Source organism: Sorex fumeus, unplaced genomic scaffold (genome assembly GCF_029834395.1).
Source record: "Sorex fumeus unplaced genomic scaffold, SorFum_2.1 ptg000177l, whole genome shotgun sequence".
In the NCBI taxonomy this organism is placed as follows: Eukaryota; Metazoa; Chordata; class Mammalia; order Eulipotyphla; family Soricidae; genus Sorex; species Sorex fumeus.
This window is the reverse complement of record NW_026606234.1, coordinates 2214283-2230322: the sequence shown is the minus strand read 5'-3', so window position 1 is coordinate 2230322 and position 16040 is coordinate 2214283. Positions and strand designations below refer to the sequence as shown.

Here is a 16040-nt window from a genome sequence, read left to right as displayed (position 1 = left end):
CAGAGCACTCGGCCCCGGGCCCCGCAGCCCAGGGGACGTCTGATTTCTGAGATAAAGTAGGAAGCATCCCGAATGCTTCTGTTTATATATTTTCTTTTCAAAAAAATAACCTCAGGATGTCTGAACGATTTAGATAATAAAGTAGAACATTTCTCTCACTTAATATCTTGAATACTCTCACGTAGAATATACTATGCTCTTCTCCACCAAAATAGCTATATGTTCGGAGGCAGAAATCGTCATGATTTTTTTTAAAGCACTTTTGAGATCTCAGGGCGGAAGCGTCACTCTAGAAACACTTGTGATAAAAATCACTCTTAAAATTCCCATACTGAAGGAGGGGGCTAGCTGGATCCTTGATTTTCCCCGAGGAACCGCCCAATTCTAGAAGCTTCCATGTGGGTAATGGGCTTGGGATGGGCAGGAAAACCTGGTGTGAGGAGGGAAGGCGACTCGTCAGGGCTCATGCCGAGTTCTCACGGGGGAGCAGATCAAAGGTCCCGGAGACAGAACCTCTCCCACACGTATGCCAGAAGGTTCCACGGCAACCACTAGCGACTCATTTCTGGCTGTGGAGAATGACACGGGCCCCTCTGGGGGCCGGACCCCGAACCTCAGCCCTGACACTAGTGCTCCCACCGCAGGTCACCACGGCTCAGCCACTGGGGTGTCCGTGTTCCTGGGGATGGACGTCCGGGGCTGGTCGGGAACAGGAGGACCGGCCCGAGAGGCGTCTCCTCTGCCCGCGGCCGCCCGGCCGTTCTTCTTTGGCTTCTCAGGGGAGACGCGGTCCGGCCAGCCGCTGGGGGCAGGCGGTGGCTACGTGTCCTCCTCCTCCCTGACCTCCTGCCGTCGCTGCTCCAGCCGGTCCAGCTTGGCCAGGTTCTCTCGAAGCAGCCGGCTGTGCGGCACCAGCCGCAGGGCGCGGCCGTAGAAGGCCCGGGCGGCCACGTAGTCGCCCTGCGGGGAGGCGGGACACTGACCCAGGCCCAGCCGGAGCGCCCAGAGCCACTTCCCGAAGCAGACCCGGTGGCCTCAGCCAGAACCGCTCGTCCAACTCCGGGGCTGGCCGTGGTCACGGGGGGCCCTGGACGGCCTCAAGCTGGCACGACGCGCTGCCCCGTCTCTCTGCTCCCCCAAGGGCCACTTCTCTGGATCAGGGGCCGGACACCCAAGCCGAGCCTCAGCCAGGTGAACGGGGGTCCGCCTTCTCCAGGGGGGATTCCCTGAAGCCCCTCCACCGGAAACTCCTGCCCTCCGTGACCTCTCGCCCTCCCTTCTGTGCCGCAGGGAGTGGACACGGGGCTGAGGGCCAGCTCAGCAGTCACTGTCCCCTGGAGGCCAGCTTCCTGCAGACTCAGTCTCAGGGGCTTGGAGCTGGGCTCTGGGGCCCCTGGGGCACTCAAAGGCTGGTGGGGGCCAGAGGGAGGCCCTGCCCGCTGCCCACCTGCCCGCCTGCCCACGTGCCCACTGCCCGGGGCGGTCCCCGTCCCACTGGCCCTACCTGGATATGCTGGATCCCACCCATGTTCATCCAGGCCTGGGCCTGGTCCGGGTTCAGCTCCACGGCCGCCTTGTAGCTCTGGGGAAGCGAGGGGCGTCCTCAGCGGGGGAGGGCGTCCCCCACAGCCGCCCCGCTGACCGCTCCCCCCCCCCCCCGGCTCGCTCACCTCCCTGTGCCCCATCTGGGCGCAGGGGAAGCTTCCTCCTGGCTGCCCCCCAGAGCGCTCCCGACCCAGACACAGCCCCTGGGAATCTCCCGGGCAAACACCTGTGCCCGGAGGGAGAGGGACCCGCCCATGTCCAGGCTGGGCTGGCCCCGCTCCTGGCATGGACCCGCCTCTCCGCGTGCCCTCCCCACGCCCCACAAGGTGCTGTAGGTCTCCCACCCCGCCCAGGTCATGCCCGTCTGCCTGGCCTGCAGGCAGGCCCACTTCCTGCCCACCTCAAAGGCCTTGTCCAGCAGGTTCTGCTCCCGCAGCTGGTTGCCCCTGGTGAAGAACAGCTCCGACGTGACCTTGGGGTCCTGGGGCCGCAGCTGCAGAGCCCTGTCGATGGCGTCCAGGGCCTGGAGGGGCAGCAGTGAGGGCCGGGAAGGTCCCTCACGGGCTGACGGGGACCCCCAGCCCCTTCCTCCCAGCCCCCGGCAGGCTGGCGGGCGAAACAAGCTGGGGACGTCCAGTCTGCGCTGTCCACTCGGGCCCATCCCACAGCCCCCCGGGCCTGTCTGCCCTGCGGGAAGCCCCAGCCCACGTGGGCCATGCAGGAGGGCATCCCGAGCTGGTTCCCAGCTCACTGGGTGTCTGACTTCACATCACTCCCCTCACCCTCCCCACCCCCACCCGCGTCCTCGCCTGGGCACGTCACCCCAGCCCCCGCCATCGGGCACCCAAGTCCCTGCTCCTCGGGGCCGGGTCCCAGCTGTGCCCGTGACGGCTGCTGGTGTCCCCCCGCCCAGCTGGGGAGCAGCCCATGGAGCCGGCCCAGCCACAATTTTGGCGGTAGTCAACCGCCAAAAACCGACCCAGCGGACTCCTGAGCCCACACCCAGGAGTCTACAGACGGACAAACGTGCCAGCCGGCCGATCCCCTCCCCGGCACCACCCCGGGCCCCCACGCATCAGAGCCGGCGCGTGGAGGGGAGGAGCGGGGGCCGCCCCGGGACCCACCTTGTCGTGGCGCTCCTGCCGGCCATAGATGGCCGAGAGCAGGCGGAGACACTCCACGCAGCCCGGCTGCTCCGCCTCCAGCTGCCGGGTCAGCTCCTCCGCCTCGGCCGCCTGGCCCGTGGCCGCCAGCACCTGCGCCTGCAGGGCCCCGGTGAGCTCCTTGAGGCGGGCGCCCCGACACCCCCATGCCTGCAGGGCCTGGTGAGTTCCGTGGAGGCCGGGCGCCCCGACACCCCGACACCCCGCACCCCACTCACCAGTGCCAGGCGGGGCTCCCGCTGGGTGGGCTCCAGGCCCACGGCCTCCCGGTACACCCGCAGCGCCTCCTCGTGCCGGCCCGTGTTGTAGTACAGCGCGCCCAGGGGCGACAGGATCTCGGCCCGGCGGGTCACCTGCAGGGCACTGCAAGGGGGAGGGTGGTGGGCGCCACGGCCAGGGTGGGCAGCCGCGCCAGCCTTGGCCTCCAACAGACCTCAGACCTCGCTCCCGCCCCTCCCGACCCCGCCCGGCTCTGTGGCGGCAGCTGCTGGCTGGGCCCGGTGGGCAGCGGCCCCCACACTGGGCATCCCTGGGGCCTTACCGCTTGTACCACTCCTCAGCGGCGTCGTTGTCCCCCAGTGACCGGTGCAGCCGGCCCAGGTTGACCATGGCCACGTGGTGGCCTGGGCTCAGCTCGATGGCCTGCTGGTAGTGGGCCACGGCCTTCTCGGGCGCGCCTACGGGAGGGGAAACGGCCTCCATGGGGCACCTGTGTACACGCCTGTGTGTGCGTGCTGGCACATGGATGTGCACGCGTGTATGTCCGTGTGTACACGTGCCTCTCCATGACCTGGGGACCCTCTCACCCTGCCACCACTCACTCGACCAACAGGTGCCCCTGCCAGCCTCCCGGGCACCACCTGACTGCGGCCAGGCCCGTCCCGAGCAAGCCGGAAGTGCTTGGAAATCCAGGGGAAACGGTGCCTTGTGACCCAGCCATGAAACAGTCAAGAACTGTCAACAGACACAACATTCACCAACTGCATAGAAGAGTCTCTGTTTGGTTTGGGGGCCCGTTCCGGTGGGGCTCGGGGGATGCAGTGGCAATGGCCTGAGCATGGACTTCACCTGTGTGCCCACACACTGTCCACCCCACCCCCACAGCCGCACACTGCCCCCACGGCCTGTACACAGCCCCCCACAGCAGTTCTTAGCTTTGCCGGGAGGTGACAGGGGACACCTGGGCAGCCCCCGCAGGTCAGGGAGCCGAGGAACTCCAGCCTGGCCCCACTGCGCAGACCCTGGGCTTCCCGGGACAGTGGTGGCTGGCCCTGCCCCGCCCCCCTCCCCCCCCCCTCCTGCACCATGCCCAGCGCTGTCCTCACAGGCCAGCAGGTGGCGCCACAGAACGGGCTTCCTCAAAGCCCCGGTCAGCCCAGGGGGGTGGAGGAGCACTGTGTGCCGAGACCTACGGCCGAGCACTCGAGGCCCCGGGGAAATCGGGTCCTTCCGGGGCCAGCTGCACATCTGGACGTGAGCAAGAAGGGCAGCGTGTCAGCTGACCCGTCGGCGGCCTGCGAGCGCCAGGCACTGAGGATGTGCCTGTCGGCGCTCCAGGAGTCCCGCGTGCTCAGGGCAGGGCCACGGAGAGGCTGAGGGTCCCCACAGCTGCCCCGCAGGACGCACGTCACCAGGACATGGCCCTGGAGGCTGCGGCTTCTGCTCCTCTGATCAATTCTCAGGAGTGCTGACCCCGGGAAACCACGCCAGCCCACCCAGCGCTGGGGACACAGAGCTGAGCAGTGACCCCTGGGGCAGGGCCTGAGTCCCCTCAGCATCCCCAAACCTACTATGCCTGTGAGCACACGGCGCCCCCCTAGTGGCACCCAGAAGCCAGGGGTGACACCGTGGACAGGGCTGGAGCATCCTACTGGGCGGGTCCCCAGGCCCACTCACCTGTGTCCACCAGGAAGACCCCGTAGTTGTTGTGCAGGTCCGAGCTGTCGGGGCAGCTGCTGATGCCGGCCTGGTACACCTCCTCGGCCTCCTTCAGCCTGTCCTGCGGGCGGCAGACGACACGTGAGCAGGACACAGCACAGGCAGGACAGCCGCAGCCCACGCCCAGCACGCTTGGCCTGGCTCGGTTCTGGAACCAGGGTCCCCAGCAGGGTGTGCCGTAGGGTTAGGGAAACCTCAGGGGGTTGCTAAGTGGGGGGATTTGGGCCAAGGCGGGGGCCACAGCATGACCCCGACACCCTTGGGTATGGTGAGTCACGGCCCCCGGGGTCCGGGCGGCCCCAACACTGTGACGCCAAGTGAGGGGCACAGGGGCCCTGTGTGGGGTCCCCGGGGGCTTGGCTCGTGTCCACACCCTCACCCAGACCTGAATGGTCACACCCAGGACACAGGGAAGGGACAGGGCCTCGGGGCAATATGTCTGCAGGACACCTGAGGACAGGCAGGGCCCTGTGCCAGCCTCCTCACCAGGGAGAAGGGTAGCAGCGAGGGCCAGCCGGGCTGGCCCCGGGGTCAGAGGGTCAGAGCAGAGAAGCCCCCCACCAGCCGTCCCCGGGGTCAGAGCAGAGGAGCCCCGGCCATCCTTAGGCCTCCTGTCCAGCGGCAGTGACGGGCACCTGGTCGGCCAGCAGGGAGGCCAGGCTGGAGTAGGCGTCTGCGAACTCGGGGCCGTACTTGATGGATTCCCTCAGCAAGGCCACGGCCTCCTCGCCGCGGTTCTGGGACCTGGGGGTGAGAGAGGACAGGCGCCGTGAGCGACAGTCCAGACCCCCAGACTCTCCCCGTCTTCTCTGGCTGAAGGCAAGGCCCCGCCAGCGTCCAGTGTCGGCCGTGCGGGCTGAGACGCCGGGCGCCACAACACGCAGGCCAGCTGCCTCCCAGCCGGGCTGACCCCTCCTTGTAAGAGGTGCTGGCTGGCACTCCCGTTCCTCGGGGCCTCTGGGCCACACATTGTCCAAGGGACCAGGAGGCTCTGGGTGCCAGGGGCTGGACCCCTCTAGCCTCTCCCAGGGCCTCAAGCAGCTTGGAGAGGGACACCCACAGTTGCTCACTGCAGGCCAGGTAGAGTGCGCACTGTCCCCGGGGGGTGGTCAGCCGGAATCACACATCCCCAAAAGAAAGGGAAATCGCCTCTTCTGACCTCACCTCCCGCCCGGGACGGGCCAGCGGGGTCAGGGCATGTGGAGGTGCTGGGGGCTGCCGGCATGTCTCTCTGCGGCCCTCCCACGCAGACCCCCGGCACCCTTAGCCTGGAGACTGCATGGCCGACAGTGTAGGGTCCAGCACCGAGCCTCGTGTCCAGGCACCGCTGACCTGTCCATGGGGCTGGGGCACCCGCTGCCCAGAGCTGGGGTGCGGACACAAGCGTGACCCGGATGCTGGTTCTGGTGCCCTGAAGGCATGAGGCGAGACTCCCTGGCCGCCTCGGAGAATGAGGGCCGGCGGCAACAGGACAGCAGGAAGGGCACTTGCCTTGCGGGCAACTGACCCAGGTTTGACCCCTGGCACCCCAAAGGTCCCCAAGTCCCGCCAGGAGTGACTCCTGAGCACGTGTGGGGTGTGGCCCAAGCCATCCCCACAACCCCGCAAAATCCCCAAAGCCCAAACCCCAGAACCCGAGCGCGAGGGACCCTGCGCCTTGCATGATAGGCAGTGAGGCCGTCGCAAGGGACCCGCAGCCGGGCTGACGGCTGAACAGACCCGGCCTCGGCCAACGTCCACGAGTTGGCAGCCTGGGTTCCTTGTCAGTCAACCAGGACCAGGCTGCTGCCGCCACCCAAAAGACCAAACAACAGCGAATGGAACCAGCAGCGTCCACACACAAGCTCGCTGTGGGACTCTAGAATGATCCGCAGACAGCCTGGACACCTGTGGCTAGCGGCCGACTCCCGCAGACCCCAGGGAGGCCTCCCAGACACAGTCAATGTGCTCAACAGCTTCTTCCCCAAACGTCGCCGACGTTGGTTTGGAGGGACAGCAGTGTGAGGACACGGCCACACGGTGCCGCTGGACACCAGACCAGCCCACGGCCACTCCCGGGCGTCCCCGCCAGGCTCCGAGCCAGGGGCCAGAGGCACTGCGCTGTGCTCTCTAAGCCCCTGGACCGGCTCCAGAGCACTGGCCAAAGGACGCCCCAGGGAGCTCTGCTCACACGGAAAATTCCAGGCCACTCTCCAGAGAACTCTGTGGCTTCCACTCACATGGAAAATTCCAGAGAGGCGGGTGGCACCAAGGGGAAGTGAGGAGAGGCTAGTCGGGGAGCGCCTGCCCGGGAAGGTCAGCACGCAGCGACTCTGGCGGTGTTTCTGCGGACGCCACCCCGGTCAGCGCGAGGCTGGGGGCAGACACAGCCCTGCCCAGCCTGGACACGCCCTGTGAGGCTCCCGCTGGCCAGAGACCCCGACAGACAGAGGGTGGGGCAGCGGCGAGGGGCTCCGGGAAGCACCCCCACCTGCCCCCGGTCTCCATCACATCTCCACCCCAGGCCCAAGTGGAGCCGTGTCTACGCTCTGACGCCACGTTAATTCCGTCCCCCTCACACTTAGTCTCTGTGCACCAATTTCCTGCTTTGAGGTTCTTGTGAATGGATGAATCCGTTTCTGAAAAATATTCAGACACTGTTGGTTGGTCTACGATCAGCTCCCTGCAAGGGCCTGAATGGAAATACACGTGTGTGTGTGTGTGTGTGTGTGTGTGTGTGTGTGAGAGAGAGAGAGAGAGAGAGAGAGAGATTTACTCACACAGCTGTCAGAAGAGTGTGTGTGATACACATTTCCTCATGCAAGAGTGTGTGTGAGACAATAATTCCTCAAACAGTTGTCTGTGTGTGTGTGTGTGTGTGTGTGTGAGAGAGAGAGAGAGAGACAGATTTCCTCACACACAGCTGTGGGAAGGGTGTGTGTGTGTGGGGGGGGGTGTCTGTGTGTGGAAGAGACACATTTTCTCAAAATCATGGGAACAGTGTGTGCCACAGAAGATGTGTGTGTCACACACTTCTCACACAGCCATGCCATGAGAAGAGTATGAGTGTGTGGGTGTGAGACACACAACACACATTTCCTCATACACAGTTATGGGATGTGTGAAGTTTGTGTGTGAGAGACATTTCCTCAGACAGTCATGGGAAGTGTGTGTGTGTGTGTGTGTGCGTGCGTGAAAGATACACACATATTTCTTTACACAGTCGTGGAGTTGTGAAAAATGTGTGATGTGAATGTTGTGTGGGAGAGAGAAACACACACATATTTCTTCACACAGTGGTGTTGTGGGAAGCATGTGCGTGTGTGTGTGTGTGTGTGTGTGTGAGAGAGAGAGAGAGAGAGAGGGGAACAGAGAGGGAGAGAGAATGTTCTAGTGAGCAAGGTGAAGAGCTACGCTGTTCCGAGTCACAGGATGATGGTGAGAACCTGAGGAGCTGGAGGAAGAAAGGGATCCCACTGCCTCAACGGCCCGAGGGAGCGTCCAGGGGTGTGCAGGGGGCCCATCCCTGGCCTACAGGAAGTGGCCCCCGACAGGGGAGCAGAAGGCTTCTCCTGACCTGTGCTGTCCTCAGGGAGTGGCCGCCCAGAGGTGAGGGAATGTTGCCCCGCCTGCCCGCCGAGGGGCCACCCTGAAGCCTCGTCTGCGAGAAACCCCCGTTTCGTCCATTCACTCCTCGGACACCCAGTGCAGAACCTCATGGCCATGTCGGGGACCTGGGTGCTCAGAGGTGTTCTCCCTCTCTCATTCTCTCACACACACACACACACACACACACAAACACATGCACATACACATGCATACACACATGCACACACATGCACACACGCGCACACAGACACAGACACACACACACACACCCTCTCTGTGCCCAGCAACTGGCCTCAGGCAAAAGGACACCCCCCCCCCCAACTCTCGCCCCCTGGTCTCCCGCCGGGCCAGGCGGTGGCGGTTGGGAGCCGCGGCACCCACCTGAGGAGGTTGCCCAGGTTGAAGAGCGCGCGGTGGTGCTGCGGGTTCAGCCTCAGGGCCCGCTGGTAGTAGGACTTGGCCTCCGCGGTGTCTTTGGTCAGGGTGCCAAGGTTGTTCAGGGCACTGGCGTGGCGCGGGTACAGCCTGGAAGAGCAGGGGTGTGAGCGCCACCGGCCCGGTGCGTGCCTGCCCCCGGCCCTCTGCCACCAGGACGCGGCGCTGAACTCTCCTCTGTGATGAAGGCAGGTGCCCGTGGGGGCCTGGGCGCATGGGCCCCCGCTCAGCGCCGTGGCCAGGGCTGCGCTCGCCCGGGCATCCCTCAGGCCTCCTGGTCTCGTGTCGGGGTGGGGGGCCGCGGTGGTGCTGGGGGTCCCGGGGTGCCGGCCTTGTGTTTGGCCTGTTTCCGTATCCCAGAGGCCACACTCGGCGGGAAGCACCCGCAAGGCCAGTGACTCAACTCGGGCCCCCTGCACGCCAGTCTCTGCCCCACCCCAGTGCCCGTCTCGGCCACGCTGCCCGGCCAGAGGCTCCGATTCCTTCCCCGGCTCGCTCAGCGAGAGCACGCAGCAGCGGGAACAGTGGTAATGCAAACGTGTCTCGGCATCAGACGTAGGTCACGGGGGTCTGGAAACCCCCTTGTCCTTCCCTGCAGCTCTGCACCACGCCGGCTCCCGGCACGGCTGGGCCTGAAGGAGCCACAGGCGGCCTCGCCGTCCCTGCTCCGTGGGGACAGGCCCCGTGTCCCTGAGGAGAACGAAGCGTGATGCCCCTTCGTGCAGCGTGGAAAGGCAACTCCAAAGCTGCCACACTGCCAGGCGTCAGGGAGACGACCCTCCTGGAGACACATGGGTTTCCCCATGCAACGTGGCATGTTCTGCCGCAGTCAAGGTTCACGGTGCCAGGTCTGGTGGCCGTTCAGAGCCACCTGTCCCTCTGTCCCTGGGTGTGACGGCAGCCAGGGCTTGGGAGGAGAGGCCACCGAGGACACGGCTCCCGTGGCTCCGGCCCATGGAAAGGAGCCGGTGTCAGGGGCCATGTGCCGGGAGTCCGGCTACAGGGTCCTCTCAGAGCAGACCCGGGTCTGTCCAGGGAGGGCTGGGGTCAGACGCTCATGTTCTAACTCCTCCGGAGGGAAAAGAAAACGAAGCCAGAGAAAACCGTAACTGGACCAAGTCCACCCATGAACTGTGCGCTGGTGAGAGCACGGCCGCTCTCCTCCGGAAGGACGTGGCCACGGACCCTGCCGGCCAGCCCTGCTGTGCTGCTCCCTCTGCTTGGGTGGGGATCCCCAAGGCCACTCCCGGGGAGTCTCAACCAATGCAGGTGCAATTCAGTGTGAGAGGCTGGGGTTGTGGCCCTCCTCGGGGCGGGGGCCGACCCAGTCTCTGTGGTCCCAGCCCAGTCCTGAGTTTGCTCCCGTGAGGCTGCAGCAACATTAAGCCTCAACCTCAGTTTCTGTTTCCCTGGAGCAGGACTTGCGGTTGCTGCTAAACTCCCAGTTGGGTCATTTGCCGAGATAAGGAATTGGGCAGTTGGGTCTGGCCGGTCATGAGCGGTCACTGTCCCCTTCTTAGAAACCGTTACTGACCATTGTCTAATTGCGGACCACCATTGTAATAGGGCCGATGCTAAAAATAACCCAGCACACAGGAACTGCCTCTTAACTCCGAGCCCTGTATAAACCGCTTGTGATTTGGAGTCGGGGTCCTTCTCAAGACTCCACTGTGTTGGATAAGACTCGGACCCTAGCTCGGGCTAGCGCTGGCTCGGGCTAGTATAAAGTCCCTTTGCTTCTGCATTATCGTGTGTGTGGACTCGGTCTCTCCGCGACTGGGGGTCTGAAACTCGGCACAGCACTCCTCCCGTCTGGCACAGACTGGGACCTGCCCCGTGGTCCAGGAAGTGGACACAGCCGGCTGGTGGCTACCTGCCTTCCGGGGCCCTGCAGGGAAGAGCCGGGCAGGGTAGTCCCCCAGGAACTGACCATCGGAAATGGCCAGACTCCCCTTCCTCCCGGGACTCCCAGAGAGAGAACAAGCCGCTCCTGATCCTTCCACGGCAGAGATCGGGACCCCCTCCCAGGGGCAGTGGGTGAGGGTAGGAAGCTGTTGTGGGGGTGCTGGCCACCTCCCCGAGCTCGCAGACCTTCCCCCACCTGACTCGAAACTCCCTCCCACACAGCGACACCGCAGCCACGTCCCGCTCAGCCCAGCCTGGGGGGCTTCTTGGAGGAGGCATGGGGCATTTCTGTGCGGGGGGCTGCGCGTGGGGGGTCTCCCAGGAGGCAGAATGGCCAAGCGCGTCCCCGGGGCCTTGGAGCCAAGGGGTCAGGATGCAGCTGTAACACAGCAGTGTGGCCCCAGACCCCAAGCTTCCAGAACCAGCGGGACAGGTGTGGCAAGGGAGAGCCGCAGCCTCCAGTCATGACAGCAGAGTCTCACCAGGGCGATGCCCAGCACTGGACACACAGAGGACCGAGGACCGCGGGAGGACGGGTGACATGGCTGACAAGAAGCTCGTCGGAAGCGGCAGCAGGGCCTGGCCGCGCCCTCAGCACTGGCTTCTTCCCAGGGCACTGGGCCCCGCCAGGAGCTGCTCTCTGGGACAAACATCCTGCTGCCCCCATGCTGCCGAGACCCTGTGACACAGCCAGCCGGGCGGGGGAGGGCAGCATCCCAGAAGCTTCTAGAAAGTGGCTGCAGCATGAACACAAGGCCACAGCCTGGGCGGAGGCCAGCCAGCCACAGTGCCCATGGCCTCGCTCTTCTTTCTCTCCAACACGGATGACCGGTTGTTCTGATGGTCACGGGCAACCCCAGAAACCCCCACTGAGAGCATAAAGGCGCGTGCCGTGGCCACCACGGCCTATGCTGACCGCTGCAGCCGTTCCCAACTCTCCAAGACCCGGCCCCAAGGGCTGAGCTTCCCGGGAGAGTGTGTGCCCCGGGGGAGGCCCCAGGAGCCCATGGGAGCAGGAGATAGGGCATCCAGCATCCGCCTGGCCCAGGGCGGCACCTCCTGCGTGTGAAGCCCTTGCCCCCCGGACACCCCTGCAGGCACCAGAGGGTGTGAGTCTCCTCCTGAGTGTGCAGGGCTGAGCGCAGACACATACACTGTCCGCTCCCAGGGCTGTGGACCCTCAGCCCATCTCCAGGGGGACAGTGACGGCGGCCACTGGCACCGACCAGCCTCTGGCCCTGGCCCTGTTCTCTGCATCCTCGGCGGAGGTCACCCACCCCAGTGACTCCGGCTGGGGCATCAGGGTTCAGTGCCGACACCCAGGGGGGCAGGAGAGGGCCTGGAAGGCTGGGAACACGCGTGCCCGTGAGCACAGGCATTAATGGCCCCGGGGAGCACCACTGCGTCCTGCTGGAACCCGCACCGGGGCACACCAGAGCCCTGTGGGGACACACAGCCATGGGGGGCTCCGGGGACCCCAACAGTGAGCACAGGCTGGGGCTCACACTCCACCAGGCGGAGGGCCACTTACACCACATGGGCCCACATCCCACCCGGGGAGACCCATGTTACAGGATGGGGGTCCAGTTACCACTAGGGGCCCATGTTCCACCTGTGGGGGTCCGCGTCCCAAGACCCAGGACTCCCAGGAGAGGGCTGTGGGGGTGGACAGCTGGGCCCAGGGCTGTGGAGGGCCGGCGCTCACCTGAGGGCAGTCTGGTAGTGGTGGACGGCCTCCCGCTCCCGGCCCTGGTCCTTCAGGAAGTTGGCGTAATTGTAGTGGACCTTGGCGTTGTGGGGCAGAGTCTGGACTCCGGACCTACAGGACAGAGGGACGAGGCGTGTTGGGGAGTGTTCCGAGCCTGGGCTGCCTCCTGCCAGGGAGGCGCCCTCGGGCGGACGCCCCGCTGGACGCTGGACGCTGGGGTGCAGGGCTGCGGCCAGAGGCTCAGCCCCCAGGGAGGAGCCAGGCCACGGGCTCCCGTCCTTCTGCCTGGGCTCCCGCCTCTGCTCTCCAGGGCCAGGCAGGCGGTGGTTCCTGCATCTGGTAGCACCGTGAGACCCACATGGCCATGCACGTGGACGGGCAGCATGGGGTCGAACCCGGGACTCGCCCACGAGGCAGAACCCACTGCCCCTACGCTGTGTTTATTCCTGGGGTGGAGGGTGAGGCCTGGAGGCTGCATGTCGGCTCCCCCCACTCCTGCCCCCTTTGGACCCCAGGAGCCTGCAGTGCCTGGGGGCAGGAAACAAGCCCCTCCTGCAGGGGCAGGGACCAAGGGTCACGTGAGGACAGGCCAGGCACAGATCACAGCAGCCAGGAGGGCGCCGCACAGGGGGTCGCTGCTGTTGTGCAGAAGCTCTGGGGCCCCGGGCAGTCTCGGGACAGGGACAGGCCTGGCCCTTCACCCAGGGCCCCCACAGGGACGCGCCGGGCTGGGCTCACGGTAGGACGGCAGAGTCCCGAGGCCACACGTCTCCCTGTCCCCACCTGTCCCCCCCGGCCCCTCAGGCTCTGTCCTCTCCAGAGCACCCGGGACAGCTATGGGCAAGGCTGCGACTCAGTGGCACACGGGCGACACGGGAGGACAGCCATGGGGCCACAGGGGAGGGTCACTGAGGGGGACTCGGGGGTCACTGAGGGGACACAGGGGTCACTGAGGGGATATGGGGATCACTAAGGGGGAACTCAGGGGTCACTGAGGAGGGACTCGGAGGTCACTGAGGAGGGATTCAGGGTCACTGAAGGGGGACTCAGGGGTCACTGAGAGAACACAGGGGTCACTGAGGGGGGACTCGGGGGTCACCGAGGGGGACTCGGAGGTCACTGAGGGGGGACTCGGGGGTCACTGTGTGGACTTGGGGGTCACTGAGGGGGGACTTCGGGGTCACTGACAGGGGACTCTGGAGTCACTGAGGGGGGATTCAGGGGTCACTGAGGGAGGGCATGGGAGTCACTGAGGGGGGACTCGGGGGACACTGAGGGGGTCTCAGGGGTCACCGAGCAGGAGCACGGCGCAGGCACCGACCTGAAGAGGGCCTCCCGGGACAGCCAGACCTCGTTCTGCTTCACGGTCTTCCAGGAGAAGAGCAGCAGCAGCAGCAGGGTGGACACGGCGAGGGCAGCCCCGGCCCGCGGCAGCCCCGCGCTCAGCCTGCTCAGCCCGTGCACCAGCAGGATGCAGTAGCCCATGCTGGAACGGGGAACGGGGGGTCACCTGGAGACGGGGCGGGGTCACTCAGGGGCGGGGAGAGTGACCTGGCGGCAGGGGGTCGCTCAGGGGGCTGGGGGAGTGGGGTCACTCGGGAGATGGGGGTGGGGCCAACGGGGGATGGGGGTCACTGGGGGCCTCCCCGGAGCATTCTCAAGGCCAGGCCAGGGGGTCCCAAAATGCAGGGCAGGTGGCAGGACAGTTCGTCACAGGAAACTGCTCCTGACAGGCCTGACCTGCTCCTGACTGACCTTCACCCGATCCTGACTGACTTGACTCTCTCCTGACTGACCTGTCTGGTTCCTGACTAACTTGACCCACTCACTCCTAACTGGCCTGACCCTCCTGACTGACCTAACTCGCTCTTGCTGACCTTTGACCAGCTCCTGACTGATCTGACCATCTCCTGACTAACCTCTGGCAAGCTCCTGACTGACCTGACCAGCTCCCAACTGACCTCTGACCTGCTCCTGACTGATCTGACCTGCTCCTGACTGACCTTCACCCGATCCTGACTGACTTGACTCTCTCCTGACTGACCTGACTGGTTCCTGACTAACTTGACCCACTCCTGACTGACCTGACCAGCTCCTGACTGACCTCTGACCTGCTCCTGGCTGACCTGACCAGTTCCTTCATGACCTCTGACCTCCTCCCAACCAATCTCTGACTCTCCCCAACCTCCCTGCCGCCCTCTGACCCTGCAGGTACCCTCTGCCTCTTCGTGAGGATAAGGAGCGATGACACGTGGGTGACGTGGGCCTCCCCGGGAAGCCCAACACGGGCACACGGCCAGTAGCACAGCCCTGGTGTGAGGCGGGCAGGGATGGACCCAGGACCTCACATGTGACCAGCCGGTCACACCCCCGCCCAGGTGCTCCCCGTCATTCTCTCTGGGGCGGGGTCTCCCAGGCGGCACAGTGCAAGGGTCTGAGGTGCTTCTGGGCCCTGCGGATCGGGACCAGGATGGACCCAGAAGTGCTTGGTGTTATGCACTGGGTTGACCACAGGCAAGGCAAGTACCTGAATCTCTGGGCCCCTGTGTCTAACAGGAGGGAGAGGGAGAGGGGAAGGGGAGGAAGGAGGGAAGGAGAGAAGGAGGGAGGGAGGGACGGAGGAGGAAAGGAAGGAGAGAGGAGAAGGCAGAAAGAAAGGAAAGGAGGAAGGATGGAAAGAGAGAGGGAGAAGTCGAAAGAGGAAGGGAGGGAGGGTGGGAGGGAGGGAGGAAAGAAGGGGAGAGAGAAGTGGAAAGAAGGAAAGAAAGGAAGGAAGGAAAGAAGAAAGGGAGGGAAGGAGGGAAGGAGGGAGAGAGGGAGGGAGGGGTGGAGGGAGGATGGAGAGGGGAGGAGGGCAGGGAGGAGGGTCAGCGAGGGAGCAGGCCGTCCGCCGGTCACTCGGTTTCCATGCCGATGCTCTCACTGGGTCCCAGACTGGGGTGTCCGCACTGTGGCCGCAGCCTGCCCAGGGCAGGGTGGGGGACCCCCGAGCCAGCGCTGAGGGGCTTCTGGGGGAAGTGGGCATGGGGGCTCATGTCCAGCTCGGGGCTGCCCGCGCTGCGCAGTTACCTGGGCATGTACAGGACCCGCTCGGCCACCACGAAGCCCACCCTGAAGAAGAGGTTGCTGGCCGGGAGGAAGGGCAGGACGAGGAAGAGGAGGCCCAGCAGCGGCTCCCTGTGCTCCGGCCTCTGCGAACAGCGGGCACAAGTCAGCGTGCGCCCCTCGCCACAGCGCCCGCTGGCCCCCGGCTGTCCCCGGACACATCACGGCTGACCACCAGCACGCCGATCGATACAGAACCCCCAAGGCCAGTGGCTGCCAGCGAGCGCAGGGGAAACGTTTGCCCGCTGGGGGCTGGAGGTCAGAGGTGACGGTGCCTGCCTTGCCCGGGGCCGGCCCGGGATTCATCCCAGGCACCGCAGGCAGGCCCCAAGCATACCCCGTCCTGGGCACTGTCGGTGGGATCCAAAAGCAGCAGAAAAGGTTTTGTGTGTGTTCCTTCTCTGCAAATTGTCAATTCCAGATCCGAGTCTATGGGCGATGCTACAACAGCTCGTGGACGCTGGGGGCCCAGAACCCGAGGAGGGTCACAAGGACACAGTCACGCCTGGGGAAAGGCCCCTGACTGGCTGGGGGGCTCCAGAGTCCAGCCTGGGGAAAGACCCTGACTGGCTGGGGACTCCGGGCTCCAGGGTCTGGCCCGGGGAAAGGTTCTGACTGGCCGGGGGGCTCCGGGATCCGGGGTCTGGCCGGGG

The 16040-nt window shown here is 65.2% G+C and overlaps 1 protein-coding gene across 1 annotated transcript in view; it reads right to left on the bottom strand.

The window, feature by feature from the left end:
* Positions 1–672: 672 nt before the first annotated feature.
* The window catches only part of TMTC1 (transmembrane O-mannosyltransferase targeting cadherins 1), a 40436-nt gene continuing 25068 nt past the window's right edge, over positions 673–16040 (bottom strand). Inside the window, exons 8-19 of the mRNA XM_056107806.1 lie at positions 15352–15473; positions 13604–13768; positions 12280–12393; positions 8616–8759; positions 5282–5390; positions 4605–4707; positions 3250–3385; positions 2927–3071; positions 2670–2807; positions 1946–2068; positions 1505–1582; positions 673–960 (exon numbers count right to left, since the gene is read on the bottom strand). Coding sequence (XP_055963781.1) covers positions 820–960; positions 1505–1582; positions 1946–2068; positions 2670–2807; positions 2927–3071; positions 3250–3385; positions 4605–4707; positions 5282–5390; positions 8616–8759; positions 12280–12393; positions 13604–13768; positions 15352–15473 — 1518 coding nt within the window. The 3' untranslated portion in view covers positions 673–819. The remainder of the gene's footprint in view (positions 961–1504; positions 1583–1945; positions 2069–2669; positions 2808–2926; positions 3072–3249; positions 3386–4604; positions 4708–5281; positions 5391–8615; positions 8760–12279; positions 12394–13603; positions 13769–15351; positions 15474–16040) is intronic.